Source organism: Ambystoma mexicanum, chromosome 6q, assembly GCF_040938575.1.
Source record: "Ambystoma mexicanum isolate Mex_15411 chromosome 6q, UKY_AmexF1_1, whole genome shotgun sequence".
In the NCBI taxonomy this organism is placed as follows: domain Eukaryota; kingdom Metazoa; phylum Chordata; class Amphibia; order Caudata; family Ambystomatidae; genus Ambystoma; species Ambystoma mexicanum.
Genome location: NC_090937.1, coordinates 348671638 through 348696820, shown reverse-complemented (window position 1 = coordinate 348696820; position 25183 = coordinate 348671638). Strand labels below are relative to the sequence as shown.

General features: G+C 45.6%; 1 protein-coding gene across 5 annotated transcripts in view; it reads left to right on the top strand.

Moving 5' to 3' along the window:
* FSD1L (fibronectin type III and SPRY domain containing 1 like) overlaps window positions 1-25183 on the top strand; it is a 707922-nt gene that overhangs the window by 141558 nt on the left and 541181 nt on the right. For 4 of the 5 annotated variants that reach the window (XM_069630835.1, XM_069630836.1, XM_069630834.1 and 1 more), the window contains exons 2-3: window positions 11863-11958; window positions 23663-23794. In XM_069630835.1, the coding sequence (XP_069486936.1) occupies window positions 11863-11958; window positions 23663-23794 (228 nt within the window). Of the gene's footprint in view, window positions 1-11862; window positions 11959-23662; window positions 23795-25183 lie in introns of those variants that run through there. The other variant, XM_069630837.1, reaches the window with a different exon arrangement.

The window sequence follows — 25183 nt, the reverse complement described above, 5'->3', positions numbered from 1 at the left end:
AGGAGGTCCCTGGATTTAAAAACATGGGAATAATAGTTAGCGCTGACTGGGAGTGGATGTATGCCCAGAATGTCGGAAGGCAATAAAGGCTTTTGAGAAGTTAACTGAATTCTGGATTAAGTTTCCCATTTTCTTTTTATTGGACGGATGGCCGGGTCATGTTGCCTAGTCTATTGAATGTATTTCAAGTAATGATGATGGTTTTGAAGACTGCCTATTTTCGATTGCTACATGGAACTTTGTCTAGGTTGCTATAGAAGGGGGCTGGGATGACTCTGACAATGGCTCTGAGAAAATTACAATTGCTGGCTGGTAAAAGGCGTATTGGATCGCCGGACCTTCAAGCATATTACCGGGCTGAGACTATGAAACACATGGTAGATTGGTTTGCCCAACCCACATATAGATCGCAACACGGTTTTGATTATGAAAGAGTCTGACTTGTACCGGGTCGTAGACCTGCTGTGGGGGGGACAGGCTAGTGAACTTGTCAGTCTCCTTACTCCCGTGAGTACTCTTATACGAGTATGGTGGAAGGCCACTTTGAGCGTGGGACAGAGGTTCTCCTTCTTGCCAGTTGTATCTTTGGCCAGTAGTAGAGTGCGACGACCACCGGCAGGGAGGAAAAGGGAGGTGATTGAAATACTGGGGCAGGGTCATTAACGATGTGTATGTGGGTCACCTTAAATTCACATATGCTGAATTTAAGGTGACCCACCCGGTGGTCTGATTGAACTTGTTTGTTTGCCACCTTGATGGCTGTAGTATGAGAGGCTTGGGTTGGATTACCTGAGAAACGTGCATAGATGCGATGAAGAAATCCCTTCTGCAATTAGTTGAAGGGGGTAAGTGTATCTCTGGCCTGTATGCAGCAAATTGGGATGAGTGTGATACTACTGCAGGATCGCTGAGACTTAAATGGGGAAACAGATTTAGGAGAGCAGCATTCAGATGGTGAGTGGAATAGAGTGCTGGAAAATGCGAAGCAGGTCTCCAGAAACGTTAGGTTTCAATCTATACAATATCAAGAGATACTTGGGAGGGGATACAAGAGGTACTTGCATTCATTAAATAAAATAACCTACTCACAAGGATCAGACAAATAATATTTTAAAGGGCCCAGGATAAAGGAACAATAAATAAAAGGAAATGAAGAAAATGAAATCATGATTAAAACAGAAGTCAAACTGGCCAATCGGGAAAGAGAGCTTAACATAGGAGGATCATAGTAGAGACACCCTGCCAGTCAATCCTGTAAGGAGGGCTTTTTTCCAATCCGCTGCCAACAGGATCAATATAAAATAGTGCAACAAATGACTGTTTGAACTGACCTGAATGGATGGAGATGCAGGAAAGAGTTTAGGACTTATCTATACATGTGGTAGGGATGTGATCGAGTGGTGGGTTTCTGGGAAGCTGTGGGTTCTGAACTGTTCGAATTAATCGCGGTGAGGGGTCAACTCAGTCAAGAATTGATTATAAGGGCTACTGACTAGAGGGAAGGGCAGAAGGGAGGAAATGGGTATGGGGGGTGGGTTAGAGCCCTGGATTTTGGGTTATTGCTAGCCAAACGGACGATAGCAATGGCGTGGAAGGCCCAAAGTGGGCCCAGGATAGGGGAGTGTACCCATTGGGTTGGACCGAATCGCGATATACGACATGAGATTTGGGACAAATTGGGTGAGCAGCGGAACGTAAGACTGACATTGATCATGGAACATGGAAAAGTGGGGAAAGTATTGTGGAGGTATTGCAATGTTTACTGTAATTGTTGTACCAGGCATGGATGTCAGTGGACTAAGTTATGTCACAAGCTGTATCTTTATGCATTGATGATTGTATGACAAGTGTGTGTTATGGAAAAATAAAAATGTAAAGTAAAGAAAATGTAATAAAACAAAACTATATTCCCAGTGTTGGCTAGCAAAAAGCGAGTAGACCCGACCGACCACCAGCACTGCTCGGGACTCTAAAGTATGCCCACTGCTCGAGAGTGAAGGAAAAGAGCTGCACATCTGATCGCTTGAATGTGTGTGCGCGCTATTCCTGGCCTCGGCACGTCTTTACCAGTGAATAACCTTACTTGTATAAGCACTTTGGTCTTAAGGTTTTAAACTGCGCCTTTTCTCCGAGAAAGTGTACAGTATTTAAACTCGGTTCTACATGAAGTGGCGCACGCTCAGGGGAAATATTGGCCCTTGCTCAGATACTGAGGCAGGATTCTACTCCGCTGTACGGATGAATCTCTGCTGCAGAGGCTTACTGGGAAGCCATGGTTCACACCTCCTTGCATGATCGTGTAAGCCGCCCCTGCGAGGTAATCCATTCATTATTTATAACAAGGTCACCAATTACCAGACCAATTACTATAATGGTGAGCCCAGCCACCGCACCCCGCTGCCGCCCTTCCCCCTGCAGGCGTTGGAGAAGTAGAGAAGTAGAGGAAGTCCTTGTGCTGTGCTGTTTGCCATCTATGAGTGCTGCATACCACTCAATCTTGGGGACACGTTTGTATTCCTTGAAGTAGACTGCTGTGTGTATTCCCATAGTAGTTATGCTTCCACTGTGAGGGGCTAAAAACTCCAGGAAGCCTATCGGGTCCTTCATTATAAGTGATGGTGCAGTCTTGAGAAGTCAGTGGATTGTCTCTTCTGAAATGGGAGGATAAAAGCTGTGTATTGACCGGATCTAAGGATAGCTTCTAAAGATGATTGAAATTGGGACTGGGGAGCCCTTCCTTCTAGAGTGAAACCTGATTGTCTTCTCAGACAAGCAACTGGCATGTTCTACTGAACATATCTCTGTCATTTGGAATCCTCTGGAGTGTGGCATCAAAATATTGATGACCCTCTCCTTGGCACACTCATTCTGTTAGCAATTGGAGATGGTTTTAATATCCAGATTTGTTTTTAATTTAAAGTTAAGCAGCAACAGCTTGATCGCTCAATAATACATGTGTATAGGCTCCCTGGCATCCATTGTGCAGGTTCTGTGGGATTCACTCCCCAGTCCATCGCCTTACCCGGGTGAAAGGGGGCCGGGGGATTATCCAACGAAGATTGAGTTCTTCTACCCCTAAGGTGCCTGGGGCTCCTGAGATGTAAAAGGAAACGCTGCTTTTGGGAACACTTCTTTGACTAATTGGAACATTTATCTTCTGGCCCTGCCAGCTGATCTGTCCGACTGCGATGTATGGTGGTATAGTTTGCACTGTAGTGCAATGTAGCCTACTCCCTGAATCGCACGACCGCCCTTAATGTGCCCAGATCAACTGATGGCATCCTTATATAAGGCTAGGTGTTTAATTTCTTTCAACGCACCCTAGCAGTTCTTACATTTTGTTGCTCCTCAATAATGCTTCTTATCTGTGTGGGGGTGCCCCTTCCGAAGTGTCAATGTGGCTTGATTCCCACCACAATCTTTAAAATGTGGGATCCTGCGGGGTGAAGATGGACGTTGCCACCTGTGAGGGACCGGAGGGGGGGTCTGTACTTCCGCACTCTATTTGGTAGAGGAGAGGCACAGAGGACCCCTGCCAAGATTCTCAATATTGGTACGTGGTCGAGCAATCAAGGGCTAGCTTCTCAGGAAGTGATGCGGGCTGGTTCTTAAGTACAGTGTAGTCCCCAAGCACCCACAAAGGAATGTCTGCACACTGTATCGGTTAAAACAGTGTTTATATAATTAATATTCAAGGTTATGTACAATATCACAATAACTCACTTTGTACTCGGTTATCTATAATGGCAAATATACAGTTCTACATGGTACCACAATTACTATTAGATCTCTTTAAAGTGCATCAACTGTACGGTTAAATGGCACACAAATCAGTTCGTAAAGGAAACCAACAATAGAGGTAAGAGGAAAGCAGTTGGTTAGAACAATTGGCAAAATACTTTTTACTGTTAAACACAGTTCTGTGTGGAGATCCCCCCCACATGGGCAACCTGTAGAATAAAGATACAAGCCCAGTCCATATATTGTTCACAAGAGGCTTTGCAATAGTTCGGCAACCCCAAAGTACATGGCGTTGTAGTGTTCCTCATCGGGGAATCGACGGCCCTTCTTGAGTGTCCTCCCTTTAAGGCAGGAGCCACGGGTCGTTGAACATCCGGCGGAGAACAGGGTGAGCTACGACAGTGAAGTGGCAGCTTCATTCCTAGCGGTGCTCGTTGACGGGGAAGTGTAAACGTCTTGCAAGGAAGAGGCGTGTGGGGCACCTCGGTGTCGATAGTTCTGGACCGCAAAGAGTTTGAAAAACTATGGCCCAGCAAGGGCGTCGAGTCGTTGGCGTCTGTGGTCTTTGGGTGGCGGGAAACCCACTGGTGGATAGTCCTCGGCGGGTCGACGGTCAGGCCTTCTCCAGCGGGATACAGCGTTGGCGATGCAGACGAGAGCGTCCTTAGATCTGAAAGTTCTTAGGCAAACGGGAGCACGGCGGCTCCAGTCGGCTACGGCAGTCGTCGACAGTGGCGGAAAACAGTCTGGGCGCTTCTCCTTGGAATTCCGTGGCAGTTCCCGTCTCGGGTCGGCAGCCTGTCGAAGGTCTGTGTACCAGCAAGCTTTGGCAAAGATCAGCTGGTGCACGATGGTCCCTCGTAGCTCGGGAAGAGGGCGCCTTACCAGGTCCTCTCTGGGCCGGTCCTTGGAGACACAGCATTGTCTCAGCATTAGATTGTTAAGGAGAGCAACAGCAATTCTTCTCATCCAGCAGGGCTTCAAGGTTAAGTTTAAGGTTTACTCCAGTTACTCGTCGTAGTGGACTTGCTTCTGAACACGATTCCTAGCAGTGAGAGGTCCCCAGATATACTGTTGGTCTCCCATTCATTCCGCTGGGTCATACTCGAGCATCCAATCACGGCGAAGGGCATTCATGCAGGCAGGCAGCCAATCGGGCACACCGTGTATTCAGGCCATTCGCTTCTCTCCAGACACTCGCAAGGTATGTGTATTGGGACAAGAACCCAGCCATTCAACACTCCACAGTGCATTCATACCAGTTTTAGGCAGGGCTGTCTCAGTCATTGTGTCAAACACCAGATACTAGACACCTACAACACAGAATGCGTATTCGTCACACACTCCATTCACCCAGGTCCCACCCACAGGCGTACCCACAACATATGGTTGTTGGGAAGGCTCCAACCAGTCTTGTCAGCACTTCCCCCACACTAGCATATGGAACTTCCACCCAACAGCCAGTCAGGGGGAAGGGACAGAGTCAGGGCTTCCTGGGACTTCGGGAAGATCAAGGTAACAGGCGATTGGAAGGCAAGAGGCCACGGGGGGCCATCTTGTCTCCATCAGGAATCTACCGATTCCAATGACAGTGCCTGGGCATCCCAAAATGGAGGACGCTCAGCACAGAGCTGCCACCAGCCCGTACCCTGCTCTGTGGGCCACACACAGGTGCCCAAAAACATACACTAGGGGCACAGGGTTGTACCCCCACCCATGGGTGCAATAAGGGTATCCCATGGGTCTGTTCACCAAAACCAAAGGAGAGAGCTGCACCGCCAGGAGTCCCACATGAAATCCTGCGCGGAAAACACGACAAAAAGCAGTAAAGGACAAGGATTTGGAGGCCCTGTCCCTCCCATGCATTTCCAGCATCACACCACCAATTAAACCAAAGCAGTGCTCAATGCAAGATTAATTTTGTTGGTGTCCAGAGCACTCAAGTGTCGCACCCCCCTCCCCCTCCCCCCAGGCCCCCGGCCCCAGAATGTCAGAAATGACCTTTCATGCGGCATGTTGCGTTTTGGCAGGCACTAAATGTACATTGAGGTCTTGTGGCATATGAAGCATGATGAAATTGAGTACTATTGCGAACTAGCTTAACATTCATCACATTACATGCAATCCATTGCCTCTCTGAATTGTACCATTATTTTACCAGTGAAATTTTTTTTTCTGGGCCCCAACATTCTTTCTAAAAAAAAAACTGCTACCGTGCATAAAACATTGCTTGGAAGCATATCTAGGGAACACTTCCCTTCCTGTCCAGAAGGCACTTTTGAGACATGGTAAGTCCTCCTAAGAGTGCCTCAGGCCTACCTCATCAATACCTTTTGAATTGGTGCAAGATGGGGACACAGCAGCCTTGGGCTCTCGAACCTCCACGAAGTGTGAATATGGGCTTAGGATCTGAGGCGTCTTTTTCTTCTGATTGCCAGTTGATACTTGTGATCCTTGCATTAGTTACTTTTTCTGCATCTTGTTTTTGGATCGATGATTGAGACTGATTGATATACTCTCAATCTCCAACCGAGTTTTTAAAAAAAAAAAAAAGTTTGCCGCAGCAAAACTCACAACTATTTGTTCCGCCAGAATAAATAATTAATTCTTAAATGATATTGTTTATTTATACAGCGCCTATAGACTGGAAAGTTTCAAAGCGCTTAAGGAGTTTGGGAACACGGGGAAAAAACAGTTGCTCAGAGCCCTTGAAATGTGAAGACGGCCATGCCACCATACACAACACATTTCACTCGAACTTCAGATACATTTAGGAAAAACAAACATTTATGCACCCCCCATTTTTCAGTGCCCTTTGTTTTGTTTTCATCGATATACCAGTCACATGCCTCAGTAAATGCAAATGCAGGCTAGAAAAGCTTTCCAAGATTGCACTCTGCTTTGCAAACCACCAGTGGACCGCACAGTAAGTTCCCAAGCCTCTCCATATTCTTTCATTCAAGAACTGATTTTATAATTGAACGTTGTAATGGCACATTTAATTTGACATATTTATCAATTCAATTTCCCTGCTCCCATCTACAGCGTGCAAGTCGCTTCATCCCCTCTGCTCCCCCACCTCACCCTATGGAACCAGCCAAGCCTCCTGCATCGAAGAGCAGCACGTAGTGCTGCATTGCAAATTACTGCTGGGGTAAACCCCTGTGCGTGCAAACCACACTCTGCTTGCTTTTTTTAACAATATGGTGGCCAGCTGAAGGAGTCTGTTTGGGCAGTGCACCGCAACCCCCAGTTGCTTATTTTGAAATGTCACTGGCCTTCTCGTGTGGGCCTTCATTGCTTCAATGACCTTTTGCAAATGGATGCCCTCATACTTAGCACTGGAGTACCCCTGAGGGTTGCCATTGAGCTTTTCAAACAACGCTCCTGATTGGGATGATGGTGCAATATCTGGCCTACCGGGGGCCGGCAGGTCGGAAGAGCTGGCCCCCAGCACGAAGGCCCTGCAAAAAGGCCCCTGTCTGGCCCTGGACGACAACGCACCATGCTGCACACCTCAAAACCACCCATTGCAGACAAAACTAACTGCATCTTACACCCAAGACCTTGACAATGTGTAAACTCCTGCCCCGGTAAGCACACAGATCACCTGCCTTAGGAATTAGCTCTCCACATTACTGCCCACAGGCTCCTGTCTCCATTGGCTTCATAGCCACACTACTATTGGCGTCCTCCTCCAAATTGCAGTGGTCATTCACTGTGCATCTTTTTCACCTGCTTCTGCTATATGATGTGCCTAACCCTTTCAATGCTGCACTGGCACTCTTTTCCTTAAGTCAAATCTAGCTGTGCTTTTTAAATTGTCGCCAACTTCACTTTTTGTGCTATTTAGTGCTTTTGTGCAAAGTCAAATCTAGGTGTGGTAGACCGCCTGGTGAACTGCCTGATGAATTGCCTCCTGCCTGTGCAGTAATTTCTCCTGTGCCACCCCCCCCTCTATACCACCCACTATGGCTCTCTCCATCTCTCCTATCTACTCCAACTGCTATGCGATCACCTATCCCGCCTCTCTCACTAAGTCTGCAAATAAAACCTTACATATTGCAGACACTTGCATCAGTGCCACATCCAGACACATAGTCACTGACATCCTTTTTTCTGTCCCCTTTCCTGACCTGTGGACTCTTAATTTCCACGCTCTCCCATTAACAGTGGCACTAGATGGGGAAGTCCTCTTTGCTGGCTTCTCATCATCAAGGTGCATCATTAATGGGCTGCTAACAGTCACAATGGCACTATCAATCATGGCCCAGCGTCCTCAACCCAATGTCCTCCTCTTTGACCGGTGCCTGCCGTCTTTCATCAACTTCCTTCCTGCAACTCCTCCATCTCCCGCTACTCCTCCTTCCTCTCCCTTAACGCCTCCTTCACCACCTCTGACGTACCCCCCCCCCCACCCCTCAGAAAACCTTCAAAGGTGGTGACCGGCTTCACTTAGCCACGCTGAATGCTCGCTCTATCAAACATTCCTCTGATCTCTGCTTCCTCCTTGAAGACTTTGATCTCGACGCCCTCGCTCTCACCAAGATGTGGTTCAATGCCAGCTCAGTCGCTGCTTTTGACTCCCTTCTCCTTGATGGCTACAAGATCATCTCAATGCCGCGTTACAAGCGCACTGGCAGTGGTGTAGCCTTGATCTTCCCTGAGTGGGTCCCTTCTTCCCTCATATCCACCCAGCCCTACTCCTTCTTTGAAAGCCTGGTCTGCAAGCTTGGCATCTCTCCCACTTCCTCTTTGACTTTCTCTCTACAGCCCCCCGGGCTCGATCTCCTCTTTTCCTCAGAATGGGCTGATTTCTCCTCCTCTCTCCTCTCTTCTCACCTCCAATTCCAATCTCCTTCTTCTGGGTGACTTGCGGACATCTGTCAAATGAAGCGAGTATCAGTTGTTGGTTTCGCTTCCACATTCACCCCCAGCCCCCAACTCAGACTCAACTATTGACTCTGCTCTCAACAATCTAGCTCTCGCTATCAATCACACTCTCGATATTCTTGCCCCTGTCATGAGGATCCACCTGAAACCTGCCTCCAAGCATAACACTGATCCAGCAGCCCTGAAACGCAAGTGCAGAGCTGCTGAACGGAAGTGGCAGACCTCAAGCTCATCCTCTGACAAACTGGCCTGTCTTCTTCTCCAAAGGCAATACCGTCTCTCCATCCACTCCAAGAAGAGGGCTCACATCCAGGCCCGCATCTCTGGAGCTTCTAACAACAACAACAACAAGGCTGAACTCTTTAACATCTGCAAGGCACTAGCCAATCCATCTGCCTCTCTACCTCGCCTCTTCCTTCCCAGGCCCTGTGCATTGCGCTGGCCACACACTTCACTGCTAAAACTCAGGACACCCGAGTTCCCTTTCATCCTCCCCTTCCCCTACCCCCTGCCACCCTTGTGCCCCTCCTCCTCCCTAATCCACTCTTTCCTCCTTTTCTCCCATCACACCAGACAAGGTCGCTAGAGTTGTCCGCTTTATGAAGGTCTCTTACAAACAGATCTGCCCCTGTTCTTCCAGAACTATTAAGGAAAGTATTGGCTCCCTTGCCCCTGCACTCACGGACCTCTGCAATCACTCTCTTGCCACTGGGTCTTTCCCCTCTTCCCTCAAGCACTCTTGTGCACCCCCTCCTGAAAAAGCCTTCGTCCGGCCCCTCATGTCCACTTGGCCTGTTGCCTCACAGGTCTGCACTTATTGTTGGGCTGGTGAACCCTGCTTCATCCTAACGCCCAATCTTTCTCACTCCCTTCCTTGTGAAACTTCTGGAGAAGTTGGTCTTCCCACAACTGATCCAGCATACCGAGCTTGTGGTTGCCTGCATGGCCATCAATCTGGATTTTGAGCATCCATAGGCACTGAAAATGCTCTCCTGAACACCTGTGAAGAATTGATTGCATCTTTTGATTCCAACTCACCTGCTAGTCTCGTTCACTCAATCTCTCCTCTGCTTTTGGCACTGTGAACCACTCCATCATAACATGGCTCCATGATACCCTTGGTATCCCGTAGCAGGCACTGAACTGGCTGACCTCCTTCCTCACTGAACGTCCCTCCAGGTTACTCTGGGTTCTTTCTCATCACTCACCTCTGTCTCCACCTGTGGTGTTCCCTAGGGCTATATCCTCTCGCCGTGGTTCTTTAACATCTATCTCGCTCCTTTTGCTCACCTGACCTCCACTTTTTCACCACACTTCCAGTGTTAAGCAGACACCCAACTCTTCTTCAGACTACCATCTGCATCTCTTCTAGCCTCCTCCATCATCCCCGACTCTCTGCTACCCAGTCCTGGTGTACTTCCAATGACCTGTCTCGATGTCAGCATGACTGAGATTCTTCCTATCGGGACTCCTGTTCCCTCTTTTCTCCCTTCACTATGGCCACCCTCAATGGGCTCCAACCCACCGCCCCCCCCTTCTGATGCCAGAAACCTGGGAGTTATCTTCAACTCCTCTCATTCCTCACAACTTGGACCTTGCCAAGCAGGCCCATCATTTCCAACTCTACCTACTCTGGGGGATCCTCCCCTTTCCCCAGAAGCACAATGTCGCCAGAGCTCTGGTACTCTCTAGGCTGCACTACTGCAAAAAGGCCTCTTCCTCAATCTACCTTCTAGCTGCCCCCTCTAGCTAATCCAGTATAGGGCTGTGAGACTTGTCTTTGGTCTTAAGCCCATCGACCGTATGTCTCCAGCCCTAAAATCTCTCCACTGGCTCCAGGTTGCTACAAGGATAACCTTTAAATCGCTGCATTATCCAGAAGGCTGTCTGGGGCCAGGGACCACATTATTTGCAACTTGATCTCACCAAGCACTCTCCTTGCAGGGCCCTCCGATCCTCCGGCTCAAACTCTCTGCTTGTCAAGCATTTCTCTAAGCAGAGAGCGGATGGCCGCTCCCTCCTCTGGAACAGCCTCCCACTTTCTCTCTGTCTTGAGTCGGATCTACTCAAGTTCCACAAACACCCCAAGACCTTCCTCTTTTCCTCCACCTTCCCTCACTCCCTCCTGTGCTAATCCACAGTTGCTGTTATTGGTGGCCTGGGCCCTTATGTTTCCTTCTGCATCCTGGCCCTCTGGTCGATTGCCTGCAGCATCCGCCCTCCTCCTGCACATGCCTTCAGACACCACTTGGCCTGTTGCCTCACAGGTCTGCACTTATTGTTGAGCTGGTGAACCCTGCTTCATTCTGTGGTCACTAAGTGGCACCTACCTGTTGCCTTCCCAACCGCCTCTTGCACTTACCTGTTGCCTTACAACTTCCCCCTGGCACTTCATCCCTCTGTGGACCCCTAACGCTTACCCCTTTCCCCTGTCCCTTCTCTCTCCCTGCACTTGCACGATCCAAATGTTCACAAGACCTAGTAGGACCGCTTCCCATTTTTTGCATTTTTCCATTGTTTTACTCTTTCCCTTGTTCCCTTCCCTTGCCCTGTGGGCGCTTTGAAACAGTGTTCTTGATGTTTACGCACCTTACAAATGCCCAATAAATAAATTGGTCTCGAACAAAAACAATATTCAGGAACAATATCAAAATGTCTGTCCCTTGGTCTCTCTCTCTTTCTCTCTCTCTCTCTCTCTCTCTCTCTCGCTTTTCTCTCTCTCTCGCTTTTCTCTCTCTCGCTTTTCTCTTTGTGTCTGTGTCTCTCTGGGCTAATATATATCTAATATATATTTTTCTTATTTCTGTTTAGTGTTTGTCTGACCGTGCTGCTATGCCCATGGGCCCTTGTCCCAGCGCAATACATCTGAAACACAAATTCCGAGTCCTGCAAGTTGGCTCCTTTACATTGTAGAGTTTTGTTAATGTTTGCAGTAGATCTGACGTCCATGGCTGCTCTTATAAAGGAACGGTTAAATCGGTTTGTGTAATGTGGTGATGGGTGCACAATAGACCCACTGATTCATCCGAGAGTAATGGTCTAAAAGGCGATTCTTCTGCATCAGGAACTTGTGAATCTTAGCTTCGTATGCCAAGTGTTTTGTTCTTGAATCCCATTTAATGAGGGGGGGGGGAAGGGAGTTGAAAAACAGCTGGGATATTTTGTTTGTGTGATCAAAAGAAAAAATGAAAGTGAAAGTAGTCAGCATTTGTTAATTTGTTTTTCTAGGAAGCTCTGCAAAGGATCATCTCCACCCTGGCAAACAAAAACGATGAAATCCAGAACTTCATTGACACGCTAAACCACACGTTAAAAGGTGTACAGGTGGGTGGATTTTATTGATTTGTTTTTTCTCTTGGTGAATGTTAATTTTTGTTCCTTACCATCTGTTTTTCTTTGACCACTACTTCATATACCACAGTATCTTCTCTTCTCCATTCCCCTCTACTTTATTTCTCTTTCTCATCTATCGTTGTTAAACCCCACCCTTGTTACCGGACCTCCTTTGCTTCCCACCACTCCTTTATTCTCTGCGCCTTTTGATAATCAGGAATTTACCTAACTGTACCTTCAAAGGACAGCACTCAGTGTGTGGTCAAGGACTGTACATGCATTGAAAATAAATGAAAGCATGTGAAACCTTCATGGATGGCACCTTGACCAAGAGGAGAAAATGTATCCTTGGTCCAGAGCTTTGATTGCCTGTGATAATTTATCAAAATTAGAAAATTGGCATGTTAGCAGTTCAATTGCAAACAATGTTCTGACAGAGGGCAAAAATGGCTCACTGAAGTCCTTTGCCCCAACATTCCAATGTTATTCCTTTGCTTCTCCTAGTTTTAAAAGGAACGTTCTATCCTCCTCGGGTGGAATGTTTTAATAGCAATAATGCTCATCAACTCAGGCCTTTACCAGATGGCAATGACCTTTGGCCCTCAGTAAAAGCCCTGGCTTCACTCGTTCCTTTAACTTCTTTAATGGGCTGTTACCGCCCGATAATGCCCTCGGTTTGTGGCATTATTGCTTCAATAAACCCGTTGGTTAATGTTTGAAACCAAAGCCACCTTAAAAGGAAGAACATGCTTTTGTTGTTTTAGAGCAGACTTTATTCCAGCAACCAAGCAAATGAGCATGATGACATTTTAAAAGAACAAACTATACCCTGGTTTTTTGCCTCTTAATGTTTTAGTATTCGAAGCTAAAAAGGTCCCTTGTGACAATGTGCTAATTACTTAGATCGCTAGTTGTTAGAGCTATTCATCCACTAACTTGACTACAGCTAACAGACCAAGTGTTTACTGTTCCCTCTCGCACTGGCCTCCTGCCATGCTCCCCACCCCGGTTACGTTTAACAATACACACTCCAAACATGAAATTAGGAATTTAGACTTTCGTTACTGCCCCGAACAACTGCTAAAGGAGTATGTGGATGACCTCACTGAGTCCGTTATTAACCTCATTAATTTGACTTTTGCTGAAGGTCACATGCCTCATTAGCAGCAAATAGTTTCTTCTTTCTATTTTGGAGTCTCCTAGATGAGACCTAAGCAATCGCATCAGCTGTATGATTGTTTCCTGTTTGACATTTTTGGCCCATCCATTGCAGAAGATTATCTTGATCAGTCTACTATGGAGATTTGCCATCATCGTTTTTTTATTTTCTGTATCAATATCTTTGAGTTTGTGCATACTGCGCTATCAAAACATTTATGTGCCTGACTAAACATGACTTTCAAGCACTGCTCATGGTACTGTATGATATATAAGTAATTTATAACGCTTGTACACACGTGTTTCTAGGTCCTTTATGACAGTAGTTTTACCTAGTTCTGTTCCAGATATGACACTATCCTTCTACTGAAAGGAATTTGTCAAGGTCCCTATTCCACTTTGTCGAATAAAATGGCAAAAACCCCTCAACACCGAAAGCAGGAATTTCAACAAGTCTGATAAAAGCACTTTTATTGAGGATGTAGAAAACATTTATTTTCTCAAACCTTAGAAGGTCTTAGTGCCCTTTTCCTGATTGGGGATTGAATAGCCCATTATCTGAGCTGAAAATATTACAAGCACTTCCTCGCTCATCCCAAGCATATTTATTTTTTTACAAAAGTGAAAGGATGTAACCTTCATCCCTCTAAAATAAGGGTGTCAAACTCATCTCCTCTTTAGCATACTTTAAATGCGTGACAAAGCTGGGGAAAAGTCGGGGTTATAATGTATGGGAGTAACAGGCCTCAGGAGGGGTAAGGCCTAGTCTACTTCAGATACCATCCCAAACATCCATTCCCTGTTTTAGTGGGGGCAGTTCATTCCTTGCTGTGGCCTATGCTACTTCGAAAGCGAGTAAAACGGTATGCTTTGTATGGGGTTCTTTGCCTTAATGAAAACCACTAATGAATAATATATTGTCAATAGTGTCAAGTGTCACTATTGTCAATAGACTAGCCAAATAATACAGTCTTGTATCTGTAAACTGCTGAAGTGAACATAGTGGTTTTCATTAAGGCAAAGAACCCCATACAAAGCATACCGTTTTTAAGAACTGAGCGAGAAGAATGTTTTTTTTGATGTACTACGATTAATATAGTTGTTTGTTCCTTCTCTCTCTTTTTTAAATTTTCTAAATTGGTCTTAACACTTAATAAATTGACTTGGACTTATTGAAGAATAGTGATGTTGTTAGTGTGTTTTAATTGAGTGGGATGGTTCCATTCCTTTTCCCCCAAAGTATGAGATATGTCTTGTATGAACTGGGCTTACCGAATTCAAAGGTGTAAACCCGCGCCACAATAACTCTGTAGATCTCCACGCCTGCCCTGGTTGGACAGAGAGGGGGTTAGCCAGTTGTCTCGCTTTAGTATTTTTCTTATGAAAATGTTACACTTTATCTTGTGCCTATCCAAGGAATTGAGTGTATTTTGTGAAGGCATATACCGTCTGTTTGTATCTTGTAGGAGGTGCACCAAACCCTCTTATTAGGGGAATTTATGCCCTTAACATTGAGCGTTAGAAACTTGAATTATTACATTTTTAAAAGGCTCTGATGTCGATGACTTTTTGAAAACTCTGGTCTAGCTGATGTTGCACTACATCTCGTAAAGAACAGATGTTAACCTCTGCCTCCTCCCTGGACCGCCATCGCTAAACCAAATGGTAATAAACTGTAAAATGTGCATGTCTGAAGCCTTTCTTGTCAACTGGGGATGAGGTAGACCTCACGTTCCCATTGCGGAAATTCCTGGTCCTAGCCAGAGTGCCGCATCCCCCCACCACTCTACTCAACTCTGCCACAGTTGGATATAGAGACTGGTTCAATCAGTCAGTAACTGCAGTGTGTGAGTGGAGGTCCAGATAGGCCTGCTAATTATAAAACCCAGGGGGTAGCATTCTCCATGTTCCCAATAACGCTCAGCTTTGGACAGGGACTATTAAGCACATTTTAAAGAAGAAACTATGAAGCAACTATTGGCATAAACATTATTCTCTCGACTATGGCTCCATAGATCTTCAAACAGGCAGCTAGATATGGTACTTGTGTGATAAACTGATCTACTTCTAAAGCATACTTGTTATACGCTGTTGCACGTTCTTTCTCTCAATGGTGGACCCCCATCTCAGCTGACTGGTTAACAACAAAGTCTTTGTTCTGAGAGATCTGCACTGAGAACTGCATGTCCCCCTGTGTGTACTTGAAGAATCTCTTGTCTTATCTCAGCTCTTTGCGGAGGCCGGCATTGGCTGCATGTATTTCAGCTTTGAGCGTAAAGGCTATTTCTTCTTTCAGAAACAAAATCGGCGATTGGATCATAATTTGGTGTAAGATTACTCAGTTAACGGGGGATGCACCCTGATGCGAGTTTGCGGTCTTATCTCTAGGCACTTCTGTTATTCAGAAGAGTCTGTGCTGGGGACCAGCAGGAAGTTATCAGTCAAATTAAATTTGGGATTTGTGGGTCAGCAACTAGGACAAGATTAGCATCTGCAAAGGTAGCATTGTCCATCTTTACTTCCTCCACAACTTCACATCCAGAAAAACTCTGAATGACCGTAATCCTAGATCAGGAGATCATTCGCTTATTGGCTGTTCCATCTTAGGGGAGGTGAAATACTATAGGATACTGTGTGCATCTTCCATCCACTGGTCTCCCCTTACGTTTGGTACAACCTTCGTTTTATTCAAATGTGTGTTTGTGAAAACGCCAACCTGTATTTCACGCAATGCATTTCTACAAGGTGAATCATTTATGGTTACAACACTCTAGTTCGTGATTATTTTCAAGTCATCATGACCTATGATTTCTAAGTTTGTTCCAAATAAAATAAAACCTTTAAGCAAAAAAGATGTCTTCATTATTCTGCCTAGAGGCACAGACACTGCTCTCCTGAACACTTGCGAAGACCTGCTCTCAAACCTTGATTACAACTTCTTCTGTTCTCATCCTCCTTGATTTGTCCTCTGCCTTTGACACGGTCACTCATGCCACCCTCATAAATCTGCTCCATGATACCCTTGGTATCTGAGAAACCTAAAGGTGTCTCACCCGCTAGTCCCCGCAGATTCCTCTCTCAGGTGGCCAAGGCACAGCCATCGCCTTTGGATCCAGACCCATGGGGTGGACCAGTGTGGGAGGATCACCTGGGTGAGGGGGTCTTCGGGAGTGGGACACCATATGGTGAGATGCAGTATCCCTCCCCCTGTAACAATTTTACCCTATCCTACCAGGTAGGATACGTGGGAACTTTACCCCCCAACCCCTTTCCCTTGACAAACACTTCTACAGGGACAGCCCGCTCTGGGAGAAAAAAGACTCGCACCCGAGCAATGTACCTGACCTGTCCCGCTACTATGGTCAGGCGAAGTCAGGCAATTACTGACAATCACTCACACATGACTTCCATTAAACTTCCCCACACAAATAAAAGGTGGAGCACGAGAGCACACACTGAGCGAGGTAAAGCACACAAAGAAACCGCAGTTTCAAGTCGGCAGCTAAACGAGGGGAGAAAGAGGTCAAATCAACAAGGGAAATACCCATGACCTTTTCGGCAAGAAACATTTACTTTCAAGAAACCTTCGAGTCAGAAAGCAGAAGGCCAGGAAACCAGACTGAAGAATCCTGTATTATGTGTCGGAGATACCGGGCCCTCCTACGTAATCCACCAAGGTGGGGAGGAGCAGCAGCCGCCGTGGTATCCTCCTTGGCGCCAAGAACAAAGAAGCGCCAGAGACATCAACAAAGCTGGTGAGTTGGGGAGACCGGTCTGTGATGAAGTCAAGGTTGCAGGCAGCAATGTTGTGTAACGAGCAGTGGAACGAATGTTGTTAAACGCGTGTGATGAAAGACGCGAGTATGATATCAAGGCATAAATACATTTTCAAAAATCGATTAGCTGAGTTTGCTAATTTAAATGTTCTTGATTAGCAAATAAACCATTTGATTAGCAATGTTGTACTCATATTTTGAATGTCACCAGAAGTTATTTGCACTGAAGACATACAATGAGCATCAATACAGCATTGTTTTGTACTGCTGAGGTAAGACATTAGTGTGATGAGTCAGGCCTTGTAAATTCTTTACATTTCACTAGGCCTGCCTGCCAGTCGAGTAACTTAGTTAACTCGACCAAAGAAAAATGCATTCGTCCCTTGGCAACGGATGACAACAAATGTAAATGTGCCTTCTGTAAAATGGTGCATGCCACCACAAACCCACTTTGTTTGGCACTCTGCTGCCACCCAGAGGTCAGCCGTGGACAATTTTTATTTGACATTTACTGCAAACTAGTAAACGTTAAATAAAAGTTTCAAACATCCCCTAAAAATGGTGCTCTTAATTCATAAAATCTACTTGACTAGGCCAGCGGGCAAGTAGACTTCACAACCCCTGGATGAGTGGCTGAAAAGTGTAAACGGTTAGCTGCATGAACGAACTGATTTGATAAAAGGCTCTGAAAACAGTTTGTCCAACTCTCTCCCGCTGATGCTAATATATAATGCAATTATAATCATAGAGCAAAGTGAGCTCTGGAGGCTAACTACATGTATGGCAGCTAAAAAAAGGTTTAGCAATACTCCATGAGCTCCTTAACTCCCAACTGTTCTGTGTTGTGCTTGTCTACAAACCCAGTTGTGCTTATAGTCCTAGGACTAGCAACATCTCAATCCACTCATTTCCGAGAACAGATGCTGCGTTCTAGAAGGGGAAGCAGCGTAATTGAGAACAGTGAAACTAACGGGAATACGGACTGGGAGAGATTCTTTTGTGGATATAGAAACGCTAACAGTGGTGAGAGGACATTCATAACAATCAGATGTTGGAATATATTAAGATGCACTCACCGCAAGATATTTAACTAAAGTTCTTTTTAGAATTAAGAGTCTATGGAATATCCGAGAGATCTAATCGTCTAGTATACTAAAGGGGTGATTAACGCAGACTTTATACAATACTAAGCAAGAGGCTACACTTCATTTACTTAAAGCCCTGAAGAAGACCTTTCAAAAGGATGAAACACGTGTCGACTCCGTGTATAGAACTTACATTAAATTAGCAAATTACGGAATGATTATCTGTGACGGATGGACAGTGGTTTATTGAGATTTTGCAAGTCCTAGGACAATATAAGCCCAACTGGGTTTGTGGACAAGTACAACATATAACATTTGGCAGTTAAGGAGTGCATGGAGTATTGCTAAACCTTTTTTAGTTTCTATTTTGTTTGCTTTGGTCTTGGGCCACTTGCACACAACCATGCATGCACCCGCCAATTAGAAGATTTTTAATCATCCACTGAGATCACACAGCATAAACAAGGTAGCTAGCTCAACCTGATAGCAGCCCCTTCTACTTACATGTATGGTAGTGCAGTAGACCTGTAGATGCACAGATTGGAAGGAACTATTGATTACTACTTTGTGCAAACATCTAGTTAGCTTTGTGTATTCATTATGTTAGAGGAAAGAAAGTAAGACTAATCAGAATGGATAGAATAGCAGGCAGAGAACTTGGCAAACTAGGTAGAACATTGTAGTTTGCGTCCATCTCACTTTCGGGGTAGCTGGTAAAAAGCAACATGGTGATAGGATAGAGTATCAAGGGGTGTGGGATCAGTTTATGGGTTGATCATCAGTTGCACTGATGTATGCAACCAGTAGGTTACAGAACTAGGTTTGCCATCAAAAGCATTTGGCCGTGTGATCATGAACGTTTTCAAAAGTGTTCACTCGTCCATGTGATGCACCTTCCCCAACAAAATGAAATCTAGTGGACACTGAGATTTAGATACACTAACCTAAACTTTTCTGTAAAGCATGGAGATGATGCAGTGTTTTACAGTAGAAATATTGTAATTGTGCATTATTTAACAACTTCAATTTTCAGGAATGGAATTACAAGGCTGGTTTAAAAAAAATAAAGATAACAGACTAGTTTTTGCCGGACACAATATAGTTGGCTTGATAAATGTATCATCTGGTTACTTCTGGTTTTCAATTATTTGAAAAAGAAAAACCAATCTTGACCAGGCCTCCTTTTTTAAAAAAAAACAAATTTTGAGTGGTGTGCTTCTCCCTCTCTCTCCCTCTTTGAACTTGAGTTAACAGCGAAAAAAGTGTGGAAAGAGGCCCAAGTGCAAGAGTGGAATGCAGGGTGAACTGTGCTTTCATTGTACATGGTAACTTAAATAGCTAGCTTTGCTACACAAGTGTCCATTTAATTAGCAAACCTATGGAATTGCATAGCAAATTGCTATGCGGCGCTGCTTATTTTATGCCTTGTGATATGATAGTTTATTTATATAGCGCCCCTACACAATGTGTTTCAAAGCACTTCACGGCAAGGGAGGGAACAAGGGAAAATAAAATGACATTCTTACAGGCCGTGAACAACAAGAATGTGAAATTAACTATCGTACTCGGCCTGACGACAGTTCAGATAGTGCAAGAGCTAAAACACAGATAGGAAGGAAATGGGAAACAGACAGACGACTAGCGTACTAGGCCTGACGACATTTCAGATAGTGCTGGAAGGAGGGGAACAAGTAAAGGTAGGAGGAGACAAACATTTGTTGCTATCATACTAGGTCCAGGGACAATTCTGATAGAGTAAGTGCATAGAAAAAGTAAAGGAGGGCGGGAAGAGAGAGGGAGAAGGGAGAGGAGAAGAAAACGGAGAATAAAACAGTTAGAAAAAATAAATATAGATATATATAATGCAGGTGCCAACCTTGAAGCTGTATTTCTGTGAGGTTCCAATAAATCTGAACATCAAAACTGCAATGTTCAGCCAGTGGGTCTGCATCACTGTTCTCATCTGAAGTTGTTCCTGGTATGGAAACTAATGAAGTGCAAGCCTTTTTATCCCTTGAATGGCCCTCAAGGCACCAAACCATTAAGTAGCTCCTCCCACATTTTCCCGCTCTTTTCTGAGCTTGCTTAGTGAAGATTTTGAAAGATGGTTTTCTGTTGTGGAGATATTGCAACAATTGCTCACCTAACATGGAAGCACTTATTAACCAAAGAAAAATAGAAATAACTCCTATTAGGTGAACACCTGATGCTCAAATGCAATCCATCCCTAAATATTATAAAATTCATTTCTAGAGTTGTTGTTTATTTCACAGAACATCATCCTCAAAAGGGAAGCACTTACTACTGTAAAGCTAAACTACTGATGAATGCTTGAACTTGAGAAGGAAGGACACAATCCTGTTGACAGAGTGGTCCGGCACTGTGAATGTGCTCAGTTGAAGGTCTCTTTAAGGTATCCCGCCAAGGAGTGGCAGAAACGAAAGTAGAAGATTGATCAGAACATTGTGTCAAGGGAATCTAAGTGGTCCAACGCCGGTTTAAGCAAAACCCATCGCACATTCAAAAGTCTTAGGTTTTGATATCAAGAGGAAACCGTAGAGTAAGATTGCATGGTCTGAGCCTGAACCAGGGAGAACAAATATGGATATTGTGCTAAAGGGATCTGAGCCCGAACGAGCGAGATCCATGATCCGAGCACAAATGAGGGAGACAAAGTGTAAACATTGTGGTAATAAGGGGGTCCAAGCTTGAAGGAGGGAGACCCCTGATGAACACTGGAAGTGAGAACTTGTGCATGTGAAGATCCTGATCAGAATGGAACTTTGATGTGTGTTACTGCAGGCGCTCTGCAGTAAGAGACTGTTAATGTAAAAGAGTCTTAGGAAGAAGGCCCTGATATCTATGCTTTGAATTGTATCCCCGTGGCTAAGAACCAGAGTGAGTGCAAAGCTCGAACATGCTGCCTTGCCCCGTTCTGAAAACGTGGAGAAGGGGAAGCCAACTGCTCAACCGTCCTGACCTATTATTTCTTGAAAACTTTTCTTTTTGCATAAACCATTGTCCCACACCCTTTTGTATTTAGAAGTAAGGATTGGCAATAGGATTTTGTGCCTTGAAACGCCTGTGTATAGGCGTGTTATAAATGCCATATCATATCAATAGGTTCATTAGTATATGCCATTTATATTTTGGCAGACTCGACTAGGACTGCGATATTAATATTTGGTGGTAGCTTACTCCTATCCTTCGAATCAGGTGAGATAGGCATTCAACCAACCCATTGAAGTTCAATAAACACCTTTGAACTGTGATCACTAGCCGGTCCGATAGCACAGCGAGTAGAGCGCTCGCTTTGACATCTGTGCAGAGCCTGCTGATGCAGGTTTGAATCCCGGCAGGGCCAAACTCAGCCTTTCATCTTTCTGAGGTCGATAAATGAACACCACACACCGTGGGTAATGATAAGCAGCGCTCGGATACCTCAGGGTTTATAGTGCTATATAAATGCTGAATTATTATCTATCTTCACTGTTTGATACCATGCCTTCTTTACATATCACAGACCTGGTAGCGGATTGGTTGACCTCCTTGCCATCTAATCGACTTTCCTAGGTGCAACTGGGCCCTTTCATCTCCTCCACCTCTCTCTACCTGCGGCGTCTCGAAGGGTTCTATCCTATCGCTGTGGCTCTTCAACATCTACCTTGCCCCTCTGGCCCACTTGATCTCATACTTTTCTCCTCACTTCCAGTGTTATGCTGATGACACACAGCCCACTTCAAGCTTCCCTCCACAACCACCTCTTCTTCCTCTCTCATCCCTGACTGACTGCTATTCAGGCATTGTGCATAGCTAATGATCTCTGGCTTAATGCCAGTAACACTGCAATCGTTCTCTTTGGGAACCCTGCTCACGGCTTCCTGCTTCCCTCCCACTCTCCGGCCACCCTCCTTGGGTCCTCTCCCCTCTTCATCTTGTGAGGCCTAAACATTGCTGTCCTCTTTGATTCCTCTCTCTCCCCTTCTCCCCTCACAACACAGACCTTGCCATGAAGACCCACTTTCAGCTTCACCTCCTCAGGCATTTCCCCCGGAAACTCAATGGCTCCAGAACTCTGCTTCTCTCTAGGCTGGATTACTGCAACAGCCTCTTCCTCAATCTGCCTCATTGCTCTCTCCGCCACCCTTCAACTAATCCAGAATAGTACTGCAAGAGTTCTCCTTGGCTTCAAGCCCTGGCCCTGAGACAGCATCTCTCCAGCCCTAAAATCTCGCCACTGGCTCCTGGTGCCTGCAAGGATCAAAATTTAAGTCCCTCTGCATCATCCACAAGGCTTTCTGGGGCTGGGGTACCCCGCTACATTTGACTCGCTCTCCCCAAATACCTCCCTGCTAGAGCCCTTCAGTCCTCTAGCTCCAACACTCTGCTTTGAAAAATGTCTGATCTGCAGAGTGGGGGGTTATATCTCTCTTCAGCAGTTGCCTCTCTGTAATGGCCACCCTGCCCCTCAGACTTGAGGCAGACGTCCTCAAGTCCCAGAAGCTTGTCAAAACCTGCTCTTCTCTACTGCCTTCCTTTTTGCCCTCCCTTGTTAATGCCCCCTTCTGCCGCTGCGACTGATGGCCAGGTCCCTTATGAGTCTTACAGGGCACCAGGCCATTCTTGACCAGTCTATACCAGCGCCCCCCACCCCAATCCAGCACTGCCTTCTGGGCACCTTTCGCTGACTAGCCTGGTGGGTTGGGGCATCCCTGCCAAATCTGGTCCACCTCCCTTCCTCGCACGTAAACAGTCGTCTAACCCCGGCATCCCCTGCCACTTGCCCTCCTGGATCCCCCCATGCAGTCCCTGGCCCCTTTCTTCCTCCCCCCCCCATGCAATTTATATGCCCCTCCCCTGATGGCCACTTTCACCCCCTGCCTCTACTCCATCTGTTCTCCCTCCCCACCCCTGCACTTATTGTTCCTACACTTGCACGATCCGAATGGCAAAAGGCCTAGTAGAACCGTCATTGTTTATCTCCGCTGTCCCCCGCACCCTCTCTCTTTTTTTTTGTTTTTTTTGTTTTGTCTTGTCGCACCTGGAAACACCATTTTGCTCTATAGTGCGCCTTATAAATACTCAAATAAAAAAAAGGTTTAGGATGTGTTTCATCTCCATAACTCTGGGGGCAGAATGGAGGAGGGATGTGTTATGGGCTGCTCCTGAGATACTGGTTGCTTTTGGTACAACACAGAAGAAATCTATTTTGTGCCAATGAAGTGCATTGTGTAAAATGCTTGTTTGGGCTTTATTACCTTATTTTAAAAACCTGTTTGTGGGCCACATTCATAATTTTTTTTCTGATACATATGTAATAACAAATGGAAATTCCAGTTATTTACCTCGGCACCTGCAGATTATTTGCAAATCTGTTTCAGTTTATCTAATGACTGTCCTGTTCAATGTGCCAGCGGTGCAAAAGTAAACATTGTGAGTGTGGAACTTAATGTTTGGGTAGCTCTTTGTGATTTCTGCTATAGAACCCTGATTTCAATGTATAATAATTACCCAACATCTGCTCAATACCAGGTGAGGGATAGGTCTGCGCCTCACACTGAATCAACCCAGATGTGACCACCCCTGCTTCCTGCTCCCTATTACTGACTCCCACCTTACTTTTTTCCATTTGTGATTCTTGAGCATGCTGCTAACATGACCTATTATCTCTTCCAGGCCAACTCCACCAAAGTGCTTTCGGACATGGATGAAGAGTTTGATGCTTTGTATGCCATCCTGGATGAGATGAAGGAGAGTATGACAAACAAGATTAAGCAGGAACAGGCCCACAAATCTCAGGAGCTCCAGGTATCTATGGGCCTCTTGCTTTCATGTTCAGCTGCTCGGGCTTCCTAAACGGGGGGGTAGGGGATCTTGTGCATTTGCACGATCCCATCATGCTTCACCTCACATTTTATTTGCAATGGAAAATTTCCAAGATTGAATTATCCTGTTCTCAGCATGTAGGTGCCAACTTTAGATTTTCACCATGGGACAGAAGCCTCTCTGCCCCCTCTGCCTCTGACCATGCAAGAAAACAGAGTGCATCACTACAGATGAGGGGTGTACCAGCCACCTTTACCCTCTAAAAAAAGCGTAATGCTCAGAACAACAAACAATTGTGAGTAAAAGTACTGTTCCTTCCGCATAGATCTATGGATCCATTTGGATCTGTGCCTACTGCATTCCACTGCATAAAATGGAAGAAAAAGAACCCCACCACATTCTTGTAGTGACAAACGACTTGAGGGCATAATTGAAAAGAAGCCCTTAGTGTCATTTTATATTATTTGTTCAACTCTTTTGAAGGAACACACTTTTGATGACTACTTTCCCCTGAAGCGCAAGCCCCAGGAGAAGGTGGGGTGGAGAGAGAGCAGTGGCAAGGAGGGAACCTAAAGGTTGAACTTGGCGGCAAACGCACTCCAATCAAATAATCCATGCCACCCAGCGATTTATGAGCAAGGTCCTACCAGACCAGAAGCACTCTCCACACTAATGCATCAATATTCATGTTCCTCCCAGCTCAGAGCTTCACTCCATATAACTTGACTCGGATACAACAACCAAAAATACTCTCAGGAGACACCCATGTCAATAGCTGCCCACTCAGTGGAGCCCTGAGATCAGCCAAACACCTTCAATGCAGCTTATATCACATTAGAAACCTGTTGTCCGAAAAACCTTTACATTATATAACCGATTCGCACCCTGGAAAGACAGATACACCAATCACAAGCTGCCTTTCCTGTGCATGATTGTTCATACACTGCTCGCGACAGAGAAAAGAAAAAGGCATAAAAACTGGCTGCCACTATTAAAATGGACTAAGTCCCTTACGGATTACCATTTTGGAGCATGTTTTCCATGACCACCGCCATTCGGAAAGGGACTTAGTCCTTTTTTCATATTAAAGGCAGCGGTCATTTTGCTTCTTTATTTTATTTTTTCTCCTACGGAAGATGGGCTCGTGCTGAGCTCATCTGCCATCGGATGGAAAAAAAAGAAACTTTCCGGATTCCCTAAATCCCATGGTGTGAATATAGATTTTACGCCCTGGCTGGGGGGCAGACATGGGCCCACAGCTTCGCTCGGGCTGGCTGGCCATTAAACCCCATGTACACTCCCAAGCTGGGGCGTCAAGGCTGTATTCAGGGTTTGTAACTCTTTTGCCTTCATTGCATAGGTTCCACCATC